The 18,339-nt window shown below is 44.8% G+C and overlaps 3 protein-coding genes across 7 annotated transcripts; 2 read left to right on the top strand and 1 right to left on the bottom strand.

Annotated features, from left to right (window-relative positions):
- The first annotated feature begins 128 nt into the window (after positions 1-128).
- On the top strand, positions 129-2,460 carry med31 (mediator complex subunit 31). The gene is made up of 4 exons (XM_084028416.1): positions 129-292; positions 926-1,000; positions 1,150-1,246; positions 1,709-2,460. The coding sequence occupies exons 1-4, from the start codon at positions 283-285 to the stop codon at positions 1,920-1,922; spliced, it is 396 nt and encodes a 131-aa protein (XP_083884542.1). The 5' UTR covers positions 129-282; the 3' UTR covers positions 1,923-2,460.
- Positions 2,461-2,837: 377 nt separating this feature from the next.
- On the top strand, positions 2,838-8,152 carry LOC311025541 (uncharacterized protein). The gene is made up of 9 exons (XM_084028495.1): positions 2,838-3,057; positions 4,020-4,223; positions 4,980-5,118; positions 5,236-5,378; positions 5,468-5,520; positions 5,982-6,106; positions 6,381-6,488; positions 6,577-6,786; positions 7,227-8,152. Exons 2-9 carry the CDS (start codon positions 4,030-4,032, stop codon positions 7,566-7,568), a joined length of 1,314 nt encoding a protein of 437 aa, XP_083884621.1. The 5' UTR covers positions 2,838-3,057; positions 4,020-4,029; the 3' UTR covers positions 7,569-8,152.
- Positions 8,153-8,416: 264 nt separating this feature from the next.
- Positions 8,417-16,533, bottom strand: LOC311025539 (P2Y purinoceptor 3-like). Of its 5 annotated transcripts, none has more exons than XM_084028493.1 (5): positions 14,637-16,533; positions 13,801-13,923; positions 11,994-12,522; positions 11,287-11,948; positions 8,417-10,803 (listed from the first exon to the last, which is right to left on the bottom strand). In XM_084028493.1, the coding sequence occupies exons 4-5, from the start codon at positions 11,742-11,744 to the stop codon at positions 9,870-9,872; spliced, it is 1,392 nt and encodes a 463-aa protein (XP_083884619.1). In that variant the 5' UTR covers positions 11,745-11,948; positions 11,994-12,522; positions 13,801-13,923; positions 14,637-16,533; the 3' UTR covers positions 8,417-9,869. The 5 variants fall into 5 exon arrangements, with proteins under 5 accessions (XP_083884619.1, XP_083884616.1, XP_083884620.1 ...); XM_084028490.1 differs by having other exon boundaries at positions 11,287-12,080; positions 12,126-12,522; XM_084028494.1 differs by having other exon boundaries at positions 12,126-12,522.
- Positions 16,534-18,339: the final 1,806 nt, after the last annotated feature.

Genomic DNA, 18,339 nt, shown 5'->3' with positions numbered 1-18,339 from the left:
CAGTGATTCTTGTAAACTCGACCCGTTAGATGCATGAACTCTGTTGTCAAATGTCTCCCTCTTGTGTTCGGAAAATGAACAGCAGCTACCGTAAACCGCCGTAACGGGGGGGGGGGACAGCACAGATTTACGGCAAATATGGCTCCGCGTTCATCACTGCGGTGATTCAACAGCCTAAACTTTTAAACGTGTATTTGTTCTTAGATTAGCTTTAAGTTAAAGTTTTCCATTTGGTCGCGACTGTCTGCCGCTTTGGGACCGGATCTGTCCGCGGACGTCGTCATGGAAACAGGTTTGTAGCCGATAGTGTAGCTTACTCGACGGCCTGATGTTAGCTTGCTAGCAACAAAAAGTAGCCACTATTCCGCTGCCGAACAAGGCAGCTTTAAATTGCTGCGTATTTGAATGGAGTCTGGTGCGTTCAGGTGTTTGTTTAGCTACACACAAACACATCTGGCGTGTTAATAAATACGTTGATATTCAGTTGCTGGCATACTGAAGTGCCTTTTAGCTTGCGACGAACCGCGTCAGACATTAATCCTTTTCACGACATCTCGATATATACATAAATGTGTGTTTTTGAACATCATCTAAGATATCACGTGGCTAGCCGGGACCGACGCTTCACTTCGGCCCACATTTAATTCACCGGTTTATTAAATTCAGTCTTAAACTGAGTTGTGCTGCTTGTTTTCACCCGTCAAACAATACAGCCTTAAATTGCTACGCATTTGAATGGAGTCTGGTGCTGCGTTCTACACCAGATTAATACAAGAGAAGAAGACATTCTCGTGACCAACTAGAACCAGATTTACTGTAAATATTTATTGTGATAGTTTGTCACATCCTGCATGGTGTTCATCCTGATGTTGCTGAAAACAATTTCACTGTGGTGGTTGTTGTTGTTGTTGTGGTCGTGGTCTAGAGGAGCAGGCCAGGAACCGCTTCCAGTCTGAGCTGGAGTTCATCCAGTGTTTGGCGAACCCAAACTACCTGAACTGTGAGTGACAACAGCCCTTGTATTCCTATTGTGTGTGTTTATACAAATAAATGACAAATATGATGTATTTGTAACCCTTTTTCTATTGAGTTTGCTGTTTATATAAATTATATGTATAAACTCTTTAACAACATTGTTTGCGTCTCCAGTTTTGGCTCAGCGAGGTTTCCTAAGGGAGCGGACCTTCATCAACTACCTGAAGTACCTGCTGTACTGGAAGGAGCCCGAGTACGCCAAGTTCCTCAAGTAAGACTCCCTGTGTTCATCTAGTAGAGACTGTCTACAGTAGCTCACATTAGTCCAGAGACCAGACCAGACTATGTGGAGAAACCACCCAGAGACTTTCTATGGTCCCCCAGAGGTTGAGATAGTAGCTCACATTAGTCCAGAGACCAGACCAGACTATGTGGAGAAACCACCCAGAGACTTTCTATGGTCCCCCAGAGGTCTATGATAGTAGCTCACATTAGTCCAGACCAGACCAGACTATGTGGAGAAACCAGAGACTGTCTGTGGTCCAAACAGCCAGGTCTCTGCTGTATTTATGTCTAGACGACCTTATTTGGAGTGTTGATTGAGCAGCTACAATGATAGGATAGCCTAGCACCCATCAACCAGACTCCATTCAGAAAACCAGCGTTTTAAAAGTAGTTATCCTACTAACAAAGCATGACTGGTTGACTTCCTCTGGTTGACTTCCTGTTGCAGGTATCCTCACTGCCTGCACATGCTGGAGTTGCTGCAGTACGAACACTTCCGGAAGGAGTTGGTCAACGCTCAGTGCACCAAGTTCATTGACGAGCAGCAGCTGCTGCACTGGCAACACTACTCCCGAAAATGCACCCGGCTGCAGCAGGCGCTCGCCGAGCAGCAGCCGCCGCAGCAGCAGCCGCCGCCTCACGGTAACGCCACCGCCAAGTGATGATGTCGTCGCTGGAGCTGGAAGGAGGAGGACTTTGTGGATTTACAGACTGATTATGTCTCTTTTTACATATTCTTATAATGGGACAAAACTTGGATCTCTGTGTGGAAAAATACAGGAATCATAGAGGGACACACACACACTGATCCAGTCATGTGGGGTGAGATCAGCTGATAGACCCTGAATGATGATATTTCACCACCGATCATCCTCTTGTTATTGTCATCGTGGTTATTTGCATTAAAAACACAGTTTAAAGGACGAGCGAATAAAGACGGTGTTTATTTGAGTAATTGCTTTGATTTGATTTTTTTTTTTTTATTTAATATCTTGGCATTGTTTTATAATCTTGTAGCAACGTGGTTCATCATTAAAAATACAGCGGGTCATTAACAACTTATTTTCTCTTCCCACCACGTTGCCTTTCTTTCCAATAAAATATTTGAATATTTTACATTTCATTTGATTTGCTGATTTACTGTCGCAACAGAAGCTATTCATGTATGTATATATGTTTAAACAAAAAACATTTCCCCGAGTTGTTGGCTTCATTACGGAGATTATTTTCATTATTCACTCTTTATCTTTTCTTTTAACCAATCGACATTTAAAGGAACCAAGACGAGTCAGTCGGTGTTTTGAAAACTAACACAAAGAAGGAGAATACGATGTCAGGCACAGGTGCTGAAAATTCTTGAAAACACTTGAATTGTAGGTTTTTTCCAGGTTTGTAAAGTACTTGGATTTAGAAGTGCTTGACATGTCTGTTCTTTTCATTTTTTTGACATTTCTGCATGAAAAATGAATTTTGATGATGAAAATACTTCTGTGGATCTGTTAGTGGAATTCGTTTTTATTTCAACATGTTGTAATTAGATTTTTTTTTTAAATCGATAACGCTTTTATTTTGAAGGACTCGGGTCGGAAGTTGTTTTTTTTCTACGACTACCGGAACAGCCTGGACCGGGCACCGTGTTGCTCGCCGCACGTCTGCCGTTGAGTTATAATTGAGTTGTAATTGTAGCGGTGTTGCTACGTGAATCCCTCCCGTCGCAGCGTGTGCGCAAACCGACCCACGTAACATTTCAACTTCCTTGTTTTCCTTCGCTAGCCGCCGGGACGAAAACCGACGACGGTAACACCCAACTTATCGATTATCGCTGATCAATATGACTGTTTGTATGAAAGTGTCCATTTATATCGAGCTACGTAGGAAGCTACTCAGCTAACTTGTCTAAGTTCTAGCTATTTACGTTTGTTTTGGTTCGCCGTGCACATGCGCAGTTTGTCCATTTAGTACCGTAGTTGACGTTTTTATTGGAGAGTCAATATTTAAACTGCTTAATTTTTTTATTTGATGGTTAAAAACCGAGAAGTTTATCTGTATCTGACTCACGCACGCGCATTTAACGTTCACTGGCGCTGACTCAGCGGGGTCAAAGGTCAACCTGGTCCAGGTCTCGTGTGTAGTTCCAGTCTAATAATGATATATTCTTTTTTTGTTTGTTTTTTTCAAATTTGTAGTGAAATCGAAATTGGAGTACATTATGCAGTTCAACTTATATACATTATTTTCTTTTTCTTTTAAATAAATACATAAAAACAAAATAAGAATAAGAGTCCTTTATTCGTCCCGCAGTGGGGAAATTTACAGTGTTACAGTAGCAAGACAGTAAAGATAAGGATAATTAATAATAATCAACATGCATTACCCAGAAAAGTACAATATAAAAAAATATATATTAACACTAAGACTATATAAAGAAAGTTAAATAGAGTTGAATGTATGGTGTACATAATCGACCCATTTCCAGAATATATACAGGATGGACTAGATATTTACATTATAGACAGAGATTGAGCACGGGATGTTATAAATAAAAATGAAAACAAAAATTATAGAGATATGTTATTAGTTTTCATAGACAATTCTATTCAGACAAATACATCCATTTGTTTATTATCACTACAACAAAAAATAATTTGTGTGTATGTGTGTGTGAAGAATATATATATATATACACAAACACACACACTGCTGCTAGTTTAATCCATAATAATCCATCATTTATATGCTGGTATTTTGTGTTATGTCAGGGTGTGGATTATGCTGCGGGTGGCGGTGGTCGGTGCCGGGGCGGCGGGACTCTGTGCAGCCAGACACATCCTTTCCCGGGTGAACCGCTTCGCCCCCCCGGTCGTGTTCGAGCTCGGCAGCAACATCGGCGGCACCTGGTGTTACCAGGAGCATGTCGGGACGGAGGACCGGCCAGTCCACAGCAGCATGTACCGGAACCTCAGGTCTGTGGTCTTACTGATCCGGTTCAACGTACCTGAACCTCGGGTCCGTGGTCTTACTGAACCTGGTATTAGTAATTCAGGTCTGGTATTTGTACTTCAGGTGTGGTATTATTACTTCAGGTTTGGTATTAGTACTTCAGGTCAGGGTTTTTGTACTTCAGGTCTGGTATTATTACTTCAGGTGTGGTATTAGTACTTCAGGTCAGGTATTTGTACTTCAGGTAAATGGTAAATGGCCCCATTTATATAGCGCTTTTCTCCAAAGAAAACAACAATGACTGACATTCACCCATTCATACACACATTCACACACCGACGGCGCAGGGCGAGCCAGCTCGTCAGGAGCAATTAGGGTAAGGTGTCTTGCTCAGGGACACCAGGCACTCAGAACCGGCAATCTTGCGGTTGCCAGCCATCTGCTCTACCTCCTGAGCTAAACCCCCCCCACACTTCAGGTCTGGTATTTGTACTTCAGGTGTGGTATTATTACTTCAGGTGTGGTATTTGTATTTCAGGTCTGGTATCCTGGTATTAGTACTTCAGGTCTGATATTTGTACTTCAGGTCTGGTATCCTGGTATTAGTTCTTCAGGTGTGGTATTAGTACTTCAGGTCTGGTATCCTGGTATTAGTACTTCAGGTGTGGTATTAGTACTTCAGGTCTGGTATCCTGGTATTAGTACTTCAGGTCTGGTATTAGTACTTCTGCTGGAGTCCTCTTGGTCTCTCCTGGTTCTGAGTCCTGGTCTCCTCTCAGGACCAACCTGCCCAAGGAGGTGATGATGTTCCCTGATTTCCCCTTTGACCCCGAGCTCAGCAGCTTCCTGCCCCACCAGGAGGTCCAGAGGTACCTGGAGAGGTACTGCCGGAGCCACCGCATCCGGCCTCACATCAGGGTGAGTGCTGCTGCTGATAGATCACCTGATTGATTGATTGATTGATCACCTGATCGATTGATTGATTGATTGATTATGGATGAAGAAGAAGGTTTTATGATTTTCTGTGTGTGTCAGTTCAACACAGTTGTAGAAAACGTGAGGCCCGTCATCGTGGCGACGGACGGCAAGGAGGAGAGGATAACGTGGGAAGTGACGTCGTCTGATTCGTCGGGTTGTCAGAAGACGGAAACATTCGACTCGGTCTTCGTCTGCTCGGGGTGAGAGGTGTCTCTATGAGTCAGTACCTCTGGCTGCCACTTGGTGGCGCCAAAACACTTAAACGTTTGTGTGGATGTTTGTGTTTCAGGCACTACTCGGACCCACACATCCCTCACATCCCCGGACTGCAGAGCTTTAAAGGTACCATCACACATGTTTCTATTAAAGCTGCACACACTAAACGTAGAATCACGTTAGCAGAATCGTAATCAGACAGATACAGTGCGTACAAAAACATAACGAATATTGTAGTATATTGGTACTACTGCAGTACCACTCTCTACCCGAACTGCTACTGATGGGCCAGTGGGGGCGCTGTTCTACACAAAACTCTAAAATGTAACGCTTTTTTACATCTGCTTGTAAATATGAAGTTAACTGTCAAATAAAATCCCATAAACTCAAGTAGAGAACTGTATTTTACAGCATAATATGTTTACATTTTTAATTCATCCATTTTTAATTCATCCATTTTTAATTAACAGCGAATCTTTAGTTCCATGTTCTGTCTATAATTACGTTACTTTTCCTGATTTCTTGTCTCCTTGGATGCTATGCTTTCAGTCTTTATGCTAAGCTAAGCTAACAGCGTTTGTGTGCAGGAAAGGTCCTCCACAGTCATTCGTACCGGCATGCAGAGCCGTTCTCGGGTCAGTCGGTGGTGGTTCTCGGGGCCAAAGCTTCAGGACTGGACATTTCCATTGAACTGGCTGGTGTCGGCGCCCAGGTAACCTGAGATGGCGACTCTTAGTTGAGTTTAACGAATTAATGTGAAGAAAATTATAAAGAAAACTTAATTTTCACGATGTGTGTACGTCCACCAAACTTTATGAATATATGAAAAATTAACTTCTTAAGCCCTATCAGTTAAAAAGCCTAAATGAATAAACCCAAAATGAATCAGAAATAGCTCCTCAACCATAATGCTTATATGGGGCCGACCCGGAGCTGGGTTATAAAATGGTTATAAAATGGTTATAAATGTCTGTTTCTGTGTCCAGGTGACTCTGAGTCACGGTGGTCCTAGTCTCACCTGTCCTCTACCTGCTGGGATTCAGCAGTCCAGCTCGGTGGTGGCGGTCCAGGAGGACGGCAACATTCGCTTCCAGGTCACTAAACAAAGATCTCGGTCTGCAGAACACGTTTTCTTCATCGTTGTCAACGTTCACACAAATTAACCCCAGCTTGATGTTGCAGGACGGCTCCGTGGGCTCTGCTGACGTCCTGATGTTCTGCACCGGGTACAACTTCAGGTTTCCATACCTGGACGCTCCTCAGCTGGGTCTGGAGATCCAGGACCACGTGGTGTCCCCGCTGTACCGCTTCCTGGTGCCCCCGGCCTTCCCCTCGCTCTTCTTCATCGGCATCTGCAGGATCATCTGCCCCTTCCCCAACTTCCACTGCCAGGTAAGCTGATAGCTGCTGCCCCGTCGGAAGGCGGGTGTATAGTTAGCGAGCTAGCTTGCTAATTTTCCTGGCTAATCCCCCGTTGCTATAGTTACAGAACACAAAACGGTATGTTGGTGACGATTCAGCTCATGTAAATAGCTTGAGCTGATTCAGCCAGTAGAGGGCAGTCACTCTGTATATATGCAACACAATGTTCAATTTAAATGCTTTGCACGAGGGATCGGACGATGTAACATTTTATCGCAGATCGGGATAAAAAACACTCGCAATTAATGAATCCAGGGGGTCCTGAATATCATCATGAGTGACTTGAAAACGCCCGCTAACGTGGAGCTTCGGGTCTGAACGACTCGACACCAGTAAATACACAGATCTCGTGGTTTCCAGCTGAATGAGTAAGTTGGGGTTTTTAGGTAAATCTGGTCTCGTCCCTCCAGATCCAGTTCGCTCTGGCCGTGTTGGACAGCTCCATCTTTTTACCGTCTCCGACTCAGATGGAGGACGAAGCCCGGCGAGATCTGCAGGAAAAGCTGGATGGTGGAGTCCAGCAGCGCCACCTGCTGATCCTGGAGCAGGACCAGTGGGAGTACTGCCAGACGTTGGCTCGTACTGCTGGCTTCCCGCCGCTGCCCCCCGTCGTACGCAGCCTGTACGAGGAGGTGTGGCGCCAACGGCGGGTTCACCCCCGAAACTACCGGAGGCTCAACTACCGGCTGGTCAGCGAGGACCAATGGGAGCTGGTCGCCGGGGAAACGGAGGGGGAAAAAAACACAGAATAAATGTTGGAAATATCGGCTTCATACAACGCAATACCATATCCAGACAGAGACAGAGACCAGGTTCCTGAAGTGTTTCCGATGGATTGTTGTTCACTCATTCATGTTCCCCAGAGGATGAATCGCACCGAACGGTAAATCACCCGCCTGGTCCTCTGGCGCCACCGTGAGGTTGAGATCCGTGGTGTTCGGTGGAAGAATCAATTTTGATGAAAGGTTGTACTAACTTGTTTGATCGTCTGACAATGTAGTGCCACCATGTGTCCAAATACCTGCAGAACTAATGACTTCCCATCAGCCTCAGCGGGACTGTGTTTACTGCTAGCTAACATGCTAACATTATAACCCGCACACAGAACCGGTGAACACGATCAGCCTCAAACTTCAGGATCTTAGCGTTGCCGTTATTGTTTCTTTCCAACATTTTTGATTAGCATTTAGCTCGAAGCACCACTGTGCCGAACTCTAGCTAACGTGGCGGTAGACTTCTACCAGAGGCTCGGCTCGTAGCTATAACACGACTATGTGTCGCAGCTGCCATGGCAATGTGGCAACCGAAAGAACCGCGATTGTTCACCCTCAAAAACCCAATTATTGAGTGACTCAGTTTTCATAACTATCAAAGACATCCCAAATGCTAACCATCTGCATTAATGTGATGAGTCTCAACAACTGGACCACTGATTTAAACCAGTAGGGGGGTTTCGAGTCGATTTTCGACCCATGAAATGTAATTTTTTTAAATAAAGTGAGACAGTTTGTTTGAGCTTGACAGTCACAGACGTGATTCTTGATTAATGATTCGAGACAAAGCTGATCACTAGTTTAACATGAAGCCGTAGACAAACAGCTGAACTCAACAACTCACTTTATTGTTTCGCCACAAAAACGTCAAAATACACTAAAATAAAAAGGAGGTCTGACATCACAGACCAACCTGAGCTCAAAAACAACAAGGACATCACATGTAGCAGGGAACAGTTGGTGACATTTAAAGGGGAAGTGACAATTCTTAATTACATGTTCCAGACTGATTCACCGACGGTTTGTCTTCACTAACATCAGGAAGTAATACACCCAAGTCAGCAGCCTGTTAATGTTCGACGGGGTCAGGGGTCAAAGGTCGGCTCTTTGACCGGAGAAGTCATTCCCCTTTAAGCCTCTCGGGTCCCAATCATTTCATTTGTTGCTATGCAGCATATTTGGTGAATAACTATGTGATTTCCCTGTTTATTCAGGAGAATATAGAGTAGTAGAGTAATATTTAGTTAATGTGTAAATCATTTCAAATCATTTTATCAGTTGAAAAAACAAACAATCTTCCAAAAAATGTTGGGGTTTCTGCATGTATCTGATTTCATGCAGATGTTTCAGTAAACTGAACATCTTTGGAGTTTTTGGACTTTTGGACAAAACAAAAACCTTAAGATGTCGCCTTGTGCTCTTGATCTATTTTCCTCTAGTTTTAATATTTTGTTTTGTGTACATGATTAAGGGTTTGAGTTTGATGAGTTTGTCGAATATCATAAACATTTCATCTGTTAAATAAAGGCAAAAATGGCATAATAATAATTTAAAAAATGATGACAGATGAATTGGTTGTATTTTAGGACAGAAATAAATGTTTATTCTTCCGGTTCAATTTGTCCCACATCAATAACTCAAAGGACTTCTTTACTTTATCTGGTTTTCAACCGTTATAAATAATAATATAAATAAAATCAATATACTTTACCAGTAGAGAGCTGCAGCGATGACGTTAGTTTGTAGTCCAACAGGAAGTGTGATGACGTACGTTTGTAGTCCAACAGGAAGTGTGATGACGTACGTTTGTAGTCAAACAGGTAGTGTGATAACGTACATTTGTAGTCCAACAGAAAGTTTGATAACGTACGTTTGTAGTCCAACAGGAAGTGTGATGACGTACGTTTGTAGTCCAACAGGAAGTGTGATGACGTACGTTTGTAGTCCAACAGGACTTAATACTGGACCGAACCAGGACTACATATTGGACTGAACCAGAATCACCAGAGGTAAACAGCTAACTTTAAAGCCTATAAAGGAATGCCACCGTGGTCACATGACACATTCACGTCACCACTAAGCATTGAAGATATACCAGAAACATCTGGTATGTGTGTGTGTATATATATATATAGATACATAGATATAGATTAGACTAATATTCACAAAATACTTTTTAGCTCATCTGAAAATCTGTTTGCACTAAATTTGGATGGAAACTCAAATTAAACTCGGTCCTGATGCATCAAACAGTTTTTTTTAAGAAGAAAGTAAAACGTTCTATAAGACGACCCGTGAAGACTTGGACTCATTCTCCATGTGCACCACCCTTTCCATCTTCTCCGCTGCCTCCTGGTCCTCCTCAGCCACACCCTCTTTCTTCAGGATCTTCAGCGGCCACCAGAGGGAGCCGCTGCGGTGATCTCGGCGGACGCCGTGCTCTGCTGGCCAGCAGCAGGGGGCAGGCCAGCAGCAGGGGGCGCCCTTGTCCCCCGTCAGGAAGTAGAGGAGGGCATTGAGCCAGGCGTTGCAGGAGGCCAGCGGCCGCGTGACCTTGTAGCAGATGGAGACGGTCTTCATGATGGTGCAGCTGCCCAGCTGCCCTCGCCGCAGCAGCAGGAAGAGCGTCCTGGTCACGTGGAACGGCAGGAAACAGAGTGCGAACAGCAGCGTGATGGTCACGATGGTTTTGATGGATTTGCGGCGGCGGCGGATGTAGTGGGAGTACTGCGAGCCAGAGATGGAGACGGAGGTTCTCTCCCGGTCCCGGACTCCCTCCGCCGTCCCATCTCCCACCGGACCGTCCTCGCCGCCCTCTGTCGAACTCGGGGGCGAGCGCAGCGTCTGAAATATGGTCTTGACCACCTGCGAGTAGCACCAGGCGATGATGACGAAGGGCACGAAGAAGCCCAGCAGGTGGAGGACGATGCCGTATGGGACATAGTCGGCAAATTCCTTGTCGATGGCGTCGTCCCAGCAGTTCACGTAGCCGCCCTCGTTCTCCGACGGGGGTCCGGTACCGTTCCCGCCTTCCCCCGCCCCTCCAGGCTCGGCGACCCCGCTGCCTCCTCGCCTCACGTATCCTGTCTGGGCGAACCTGAAGATGGGGCAGGTGAGGATGAAGACCACCACCCACACCAACGCGCAGATCCCCTTGACCACCCGCTTGCTCTCCAGAGTGATGGTCCTCATCGGGTGGCAGATCCCCAAGTACCTGAGGAGGCAAAGCCAGTGGTGAGTCTGAATCCATCATTCTTGTTAGTTTTAAAACGTTTTCAGAAGTAAGTACTGATCTGTGATTTAATATCAATAACCAGATGAAAAGGATGCTGAAATAACTTCATAATGATGGTGATCAGTAAAAAGTGTGAAGTCATGCTTTGTTAGGTCTGTCTGCAAAACCACAAGATAACTACTTTTAAAATGCTGGTTTTCTGAATGGAGTCTGGTTGATGGGTGCTAGGCTATGCTAACATTGTAGCTGCTCCATCAACACTCCAAATAAGGTCGTCTAGACATAAATACAGCAGAGACCTTGTTGTTTGGACCACAGACAGTCTCTGGTTTCTCCACATCATCTGGTCTGGTCTCTGGACTAATGTGAGCTAATATCTAGACCAGAGACCCAGGAGACAAAATTTGGTTCCTCCATTTAGGATTCAGCGACATCAGGACGACTGTTCCCGTGGCGACCTACCTGTGCACGGAGATGCAGGTGAGGAAGAAGATGGAGCAGTAGAGGTTGAAGTAGAACAGGAAGCGGACGAGGCGGCACATGAAGTCTCCGAACACCCATTGGTCCCTCAGGACGTAGCTCGCCACCAGGAAGGGCAGTGACAGGCCATACATCAGGTCTGTGGTGGCCAGGTTCACCATGTAGGTCAGCGAGGTGTTCCAGCGCCTCCCGCCGCCATTACTGCAGCAGCCGCTGTGATGGCGGCAGGAGCGCAGCAGCACCACGGAGTTGAGGGTCAGACTGAAGAGGAAGGTCAGCGAGTAGCAGACGGGCAGGAAGACGTACTTGTAGGATTCGTCGATGCTGCAGGACGGCGGCGGGAGGGACACCGTGCCGGAGGTGTTGGGATGGCTGCTCGCCGCAGCCGCCACCAACAAGCCGGGGTCTGGAGTGATGCTGGAGATTTGGCTCAGGCCCATGATGGACGCCTGAAGGCTAATTCTGCTGGCGCTGGTTCGATTCAGGTTCCTCTGGCGTCATTTCAGCTCCTCCGCCGGACTCAAGTCCCCTCCCTCACTGCGGTTTCCTTCATTCGTCACTACCTCCACTCGCCCTGTCACTTCCTCCAATGGCCCTGTCACTTCCTCCAATCGCCCCGTCACTTCCTACGATCGCCCACGTCTCTTCCTTACAATCGCCCACGTCACTTCCTCCGATCGCCCCGTCACTTCCTACGATCGCCCACGTCACTTCCTTACAATCGCCCACGTCACTTCCTCCGATCGCCCCGTCACTTTCTATGATCGCCCACGTCACTTCTTTACAATCGCCCACGTCACTTCCTCCGATTGCCCCGTCACTTCCTACGATTGCCCACGTCACTTCCTTACAATCGCCCACGTCACTTCCTCCGATCGCCCCGTCACTTCCTACGATCGCCCACGTCACTTCCTTACAATCGCCCACGTCACTCCCTACGATCGCCCACGTCACTTCCTTACAATCGCCCACGTCACTTTTTCACGATCACCCACGTCACTTCCTCCGATCACCCCGTCACTTCCTCCAGTCACCCCGTCACTTCCTCTGCACGCCCCGTCACTTCCTCCGGTCGCCCACGTCACTTCTTCATGATTGCCCCTTCACTTCCTCACGATCACCCCTTCACTTCCTCCCATCACGTCGTCACCGTCGCCGATCGCCCCGTTACTTCCTCCACGCGTCCGGCTGCTGACCCGGGTCTGTGGTCGGAGGTTTCTGTGACAAAGAAGGAAAAGAAACACATTAGAGGCACTCATTAGTTTGGAAACCCTCATTGACGATGTTCTGCTGGCGTTCTGCTGACCACGACAGCGTTTCGCTCAATTAGCCTGTCGATCATTAACGCGTCCTTCCGGAAACCTCCCTCCGTTCACGCAGCCTTTGTGTGGCGGGTCGGTGGTCTGGTTCAGGTTCTAAAGTCCCAAAGGAAAATTACGTTTTGTACGGATGTTCATGTTCCAATGGGGATGAACTTAACTGATCCTGACCTCCAGCGCCACCATCAGGTCCCCATCTTTGGTTTCCACTGATTTATGTTGACAACTATTTGAATGCTTTGTGATGAAACATTGATCAGCCATTCATGATCCCCTGAAGATCAACCTCCGACTTTTCATCTGCTGTTATTTACAGCAAAGTGCCATTTCTCTCATCAGAAAAGTGAAATAAAAGAAGAAAAAAATATATTATTATTATTATAAAATGTTAATTTGAAAAAAACATTAAAAAACATAATAAAAAAAAATAAAACATTTTAATGCAATAAACATTTTAATATTTCCTATTTTATATATGCAATAATGTGAACTCAACCACTCAGTTGGTCTGATTCTATATTTTATATATATATATATATATATATATATATATATATATATATATATATATATTTATATTAGTCAGTTTTTTTCTTCTGTTCTGCACATTCATCTCTTTGCTGCCGTAATGCTGCAAATTGACCAGATATTTATATAAATATCTTAAATAAAGGATTATTTTACTTTAAAATAAAGATTTGTTTTATTTTAAATACGGATTATTTTATTTTAAAATAAAGGATTATTTTATTGTAAAATAAAAGATTGTTTTATTTTTAACCACAGGATTTTCACATCTTATATTTTAGAACTTCCCTCTGTATTTCTTGATGAATAATTGTGTTATTAAAAAGTCAAAACTAACCGTTGACCAACCGTCCGAACCTAAAAATCTATTTGACGTGATGGAAACGAGAAAAGACGACGGTCGTCACGCAGGAGAAACCAGAAACCAGAGAACAATCTGCATTCCTGCTTTTAAAATGACTTCTGATTATAAGAAGAAGTACATTTCTCTTGTGATTGAGTTTCAACATTTCTATTTCAAATAAAACACAATTGCAAAACTGCTGGAAATCCCTCCGGTTTCTCCAGTTTGAAGCATTTGAACTGTAAAAGGTTCAAATTAAAAACCGATCAGGTAGAAGAACATTAGTGTGATCCGGATCGGTCCTACCTTCAGACGTCCTCCCAGTCTTCCTCCAGGTCCCGGTCTTGGTCTCAGTTGTCTTCGTGGCTCAGAAGAGTCTGTTTTGGGGCCGGAGGGTCTCTCGGGGTTTCTCCCCGACCTTCAGCTCGTCTGTAAATAATTGATCAGCGTTCATTCAGTCAGAACTGCAGGAATGAAACTCAATACAGGGACTGCAGAGGAGAGGGGGGGAGGAAGAGGGGGAGGAGGAAGAATAGGAGGGAGGAGGAGGAAGAGAGGGGGAGGAAGAGGAGGAAGAAGAGGAGAACGAAGAGCGGGGGGAGGAGGAAGAAGAGGAGGGGGAGGAGGAAGAGGAGGAGGAAGAGCGGGGGGAGGAGGAAGAAAAGGAGGAAGAGAAAGAGGAGGATGAGGAGGGGGGTTGGAAGAGGAGGGGGGAAGAAGAAAAGGAAGAGAGGAGGAGGAGGAGGAGGAAGGAAGAATGGGGGGGAAGAGGAGGAGGAGGAAGAGGAGGAAAAAGAGGAGAAGGAGCTCCCATTGACTCTTTTAAGCAACTAAGTCGTTAAAAAGTTGACGGCTTGTTTAAAGTCGTAATAATTTGGTCTTCCCACTAAATTCCAGATGCTAATTAGCTCGATGCTAAAAGATAAAAGTAGATAATAAAACACATTTAAAACGCAAAAACCCCAAAAAGTTCTGCAGAGGAAATGAACATTTTACAGCATTAAAGTTCACTTTCTTACATCAGTTCACTTTCTTACATCAGTCCAGATGTGTGAATCTCATACATATAAAGACAATAAAAATAATAGAGACAATAAAGATAATAAAGACAATAAATATAATAAAGATCATAAATAACTCACCTTTTCCTCCGCAGACGTTAGATCTCTCTCGTTAAACGAGGCTTTGATTAGAAAACACAGGAGCTGCTCCTCCTCCTGCTGCTGTTCCTCCTCATCGTCACCTTCATCATCATCATCACCACCTTCATCACCTCCACCAGCTCTGATCCGTGCGTAAACACACAGGCAGAGAGCAGCGTGACAAAGCGCCGCCGCCGTGTTTGAACACGCCGCCGTGAGTGAAACCAAACACGGAGACACAATCGGAGGTCAGACGGCTCGCCAGCAGCCGAGGAATGAACCAACACGGGAGAGGGGGGGGGGGGGGCTCTGACATCATCAAACATCCGGGGAAACAAAAAGCAGCTTCAGATTGAACTATTTCCAGAGCGAACGTGAAGTATTTGTTGTAGATTTAGAAAGTAAATAATCTAAAATAGATGATCATCAAGTATAACGTCTCCATGGAAACGTAAAGGATAAACACATAAAACAGCTGAGGAGGGAGGGAACCAAGTACAAATACTTTGTTAATGTACTTAGGATTTTCAGGTATTTGTACTTTAATTATAATACATTCAATTTTCAATTAGGAGTATTTTATCTTCATAGTGATACTTTTACTTTCTACTCTGAGTACATTTCAGTACTTTTACACTTTAGCTTGCGTAACAAAGTACAATCAGTACTTCTATCTGATATACTTGACGCAAAACACTGACACAATAAAGGAAACGCAAAAAAATAAAACTGTTCGAGAGCATCAAAATATATTTCAGAATTAATGTTTTACATTTACATATACATTTGTAATTAATGTATTTACATTTTAAAATGCAATCTCTAAGAAACTCTAAAAGTCACGATGAAATGAAAAGCAATCTTTCAGTGTGACTTTAAATACAACATGTCCTTTATGTTACGGAGCCTTTGATGGGTGGAAGATCAAACGATCAATGTGAAACAATTATAAGAAGAAGAAGAAGAAGAAGAAGAAGAAGAAGAAGAAGAAGAAGAAGAATATTAATATAAGGCACAAGAGGTGAAGCCACTTTTTAAATGTTAAAAAACGATAAATAACGAGAAAAACAAGAATAAAAAGAGTTCAGGAAGTAAAAAAAAAATGTCAAGTTAAAAGAATAAAATATTTCATCTCATTCACTCTGCTACTTTAAGTGGATTCTTCCCTTTTTATTACCGATACTGTAATCTCCGACTGTACCTAAAGTGTCTGTTAAAGAGGCATTCAACTTTTAAATAAAGTTTTATGCATTAAGGAATTAAGTAGTGAAGTGTTTATTTTCATGTCTGAGTAATGGTAACTTAAATTAAAAATAAATGTGCCTCAAAAACTGAAGTTTTTAGTTTTTAAATACTAAAATATTTAGAGATTGTGATCTTTGTTTATATGCATTTTATTTCTGTAATTTTAGGTTGCCTTTTGAATATCTGGCAGGGGACAACAGACGAAAACTAGCCTCTCAGGCTAACTCTGGCTCACTTACATTTTGAATGTTGATTAGTGTGCAATGTCCCTGAACTAAACCAATAAAATAAAATAAAATAGATTAATGTTCCGTGTTATGAAAATAGGCTGCTGAATTAATTATTACTTCGTTCTGTCTCACTAACGGCGAGGATTTAAGGACGAATCGTATTTCCCACGCTCATTTAACGCATAACGCTACCGCTGACACCGTCATGGCGCTACGTCACTATAAACACACGATCGCTGCAGATCGAGGGTCTGCTTCCTCTTCGTGGAGGCATCTCATGGATCCGAGCGTGAGCTCTGCTTCCTTCGCCCTCGCTTCACCCTCTCCCTCTCAGACCTGGACCCAGCAGCCAGACCTGGTCCCAGCAGCCAAACCTGATCCCAGAGCAGCCACATGTACCCAGCTGGACACGGAGGCGGACGGCATCCCAGCGTTAGGTCAGGTCCTGGACGTCCAGCAGCATGGCGTCCTGCTTCGTCCTCAGCTGGTCTCGGACCAACAGGTGGGCCACGAGCTCGGAGCTCAGAGCTGGAAGAACGAGACGCACCGAGGTTAGCTGGTCTTTACATCACGCTGGTCCCCCAGAGGTCTAGATAGTAGCTCACATTAGTCCAGAGACCAGACCAGACTATGTGGAGAAACCAAACAACAAGGTCTCTGCTGTATTTATGTCTAGATGACCTTATTTGGACTGTTGACGGAGCAGCTACAATGTTAGCGTAGCCTAGCACCCATCAACCAGACTCCATTCAGAAAACCAGCATTTTAAAAGTAGTTATCTTGTGGTTTTGCAGACAGACCTAACAAAGCATGACTTCACACTTTTTACTGATCACCATCATGATGGAGTTATTTCAGCATCCTTTCCATCTGGTTATTGATATTAAATCACAGATCAATACTTTTTCTGGTTCCTCCAGCTGTGGTGAACCAGCCCACCTGGGCCTTACTAGATCCAGTGAATGCAGCTTGGTGAAATCCCTGATGTTATGATGGAGGCATGGTGACATCATCATGACATCACCCAGAGGTGCTCAGTCCCCTCATCCTCTCTAACTCTCAGCCAATCAGAAGCAGGCTGCCTCCCACCTGACTGACAGCATAAACCATGTTCACTGACATTCCGTAAATCCCACAACTGCAATGAGCGGTTTGTTTTTTTGTTTGTTTTTTACCTAAAACCTGTTGCAGGATTTGATGATGAAGCTCATCAAGAGACTCTCAGAGACATTGTTAAAGACTAGTGTGTGTGTGTGTGTGAGTGTGCGTGTGTGTGTGTGTGAGAGTGTGTGTGTGTCTGTGTGTGTGTGCGTGTGAGAGTGTGTGTGTGTCTGTGTGTGTGAGTGTCTGTGTGTGAGTGTGCGTGCGTGTGAGTGCGTCAGTGAGTGTGTGTGTGAGAGTGTGTATCTGTGTGTGAGTGTGTGTGCGCGTGTGTGTGTGATTGTTTGTGTGTGTGTGTGTGTGAGTGCGTGTATTTGAGTGTGCGTGAGTGAGTGTGTGTGTGAGTGTATCTGTATGTGTGTGTGTGTGTGTGATTGTGTGAGTGTGTGTGTGTGTGCGCAATTGTGTGTGTGTGTGTGTGTGTGTGTGTGTGCTCGCGTGTGTGTTATTGTGTGTGCGCGTGTGTACCGTGTACTTCCTGTTGGAGTGATGCTCTCAGGCTGCTGAGCTGCTGCCCTGAACGCTCCTGCAGCTCCCAACACTCCAGATGTTTCCGCCCGGCAACACAGCTGCTGCTGGCCAGACGCTGCAAAACACACACACACTCTCTCGTTTCTCTGGTAACTTTCCTTGTTGACAACATGTCTCTCTTTTCTTTGTTACCTCGTTCTCCTTCTGTTCATCCAGCAGTTTGTCTCTCAGAGCCCTCAGAGCACTGACCACTTCCTGTTTCAGCCCCGCACCATGGTAACCGTTGCACTCTGTTCCCATGGAAACCTGACGGAGATGTAAGGTCAGTGAAGGTGCTTCCATGCAGAGCCCCCTGAATGAAAAGTGTTGTCACCTCTTCGCTGCTTCCTTCCCGCTCGTCTTCACTGTCGCTGTCGTTGACGAAGCACAGCTGCAGGTTTCTGTGGCTGAGGAACCTGCAGCACAACCAGGGTTCCTCCAGTCACATTCAAGCACTTTTAAAGCATTTCAAGGTGCATTTCCATGCTCTTCCAGCTGTGGTAAACTACATATTTGTATTAATCCAATCCTCAGTATTCAGTCTACTTATTATGTCA

Source organism: Eutrigla gurnardus (genome assembly GCF_963514095.1).
Source record: "Eutrigla gurnardus genome assembly, chromosome: 15".
NCBI lineage: Eukaryota > Metazoa > Chordata > Actinopteri > Perciformes > Triglidae > Eutrigla > Eutrigla gurnardus.
Note: the sequence above shows the minus strand (reverse complement) of the source record. Positions and strands in the feature narration are given on the sequence as shown.

Bases quoted from the DNA above. Each gene is read 5' to 3' on its own strand.
- med31 (XM_084028416.1), top strand. The intron at 1,001-1,149 runs GTGAGTGACAAC...TTGCGTCTCCAG, and splicing joins GAACCCAAACTACCTGAACT to TTTTGGCTCAGCGAGGTTTC. The intron at 1,247-1,708 runs GTAAGACTCCCT...TTCCTGTTGCAG, and splicing joins GAGTACGCCAAGTTCCTCAA to GTATCCTCACTGCCTGCACA.
- LOC311025541 (XM_084028495.1), top strand. From the start codon at position 4,030: ATGCTGCGGGTGGCGGTGGTCGGTGCCGGGGCGGCGGGACTCTGTGCA. The intron at 5,119-5,235 runs GTGAGTGCTGCT...TGTGTGTGTCAG, and splicing joins GCATCCGGCCTCACATCAGG to TTCAACACAGTTGTAGAAAA. The intron at 6,489-6,576 runs GTCACTAAACAA...TTGATGTTGCAG, and splicing joins ACGGCAACATTCGCTTCCAG to GACGGCTCCGTGGGCTCTGC.
- LOC311025539 (XM_084028493.1), bottom strand. From the start codon at position 11,744: ATGGGCCTGAGCCAAATCTCCAGCATCACTCCAGACCCCGGCTTGTTG. The intron at 10,804-11,286 runs GTAGGTCGCCAC...TTGCCTCCTCAG, and splicing joins ACCTGCATCTCCGTGCACAG to GTACTTGGGGATCTGCCACC.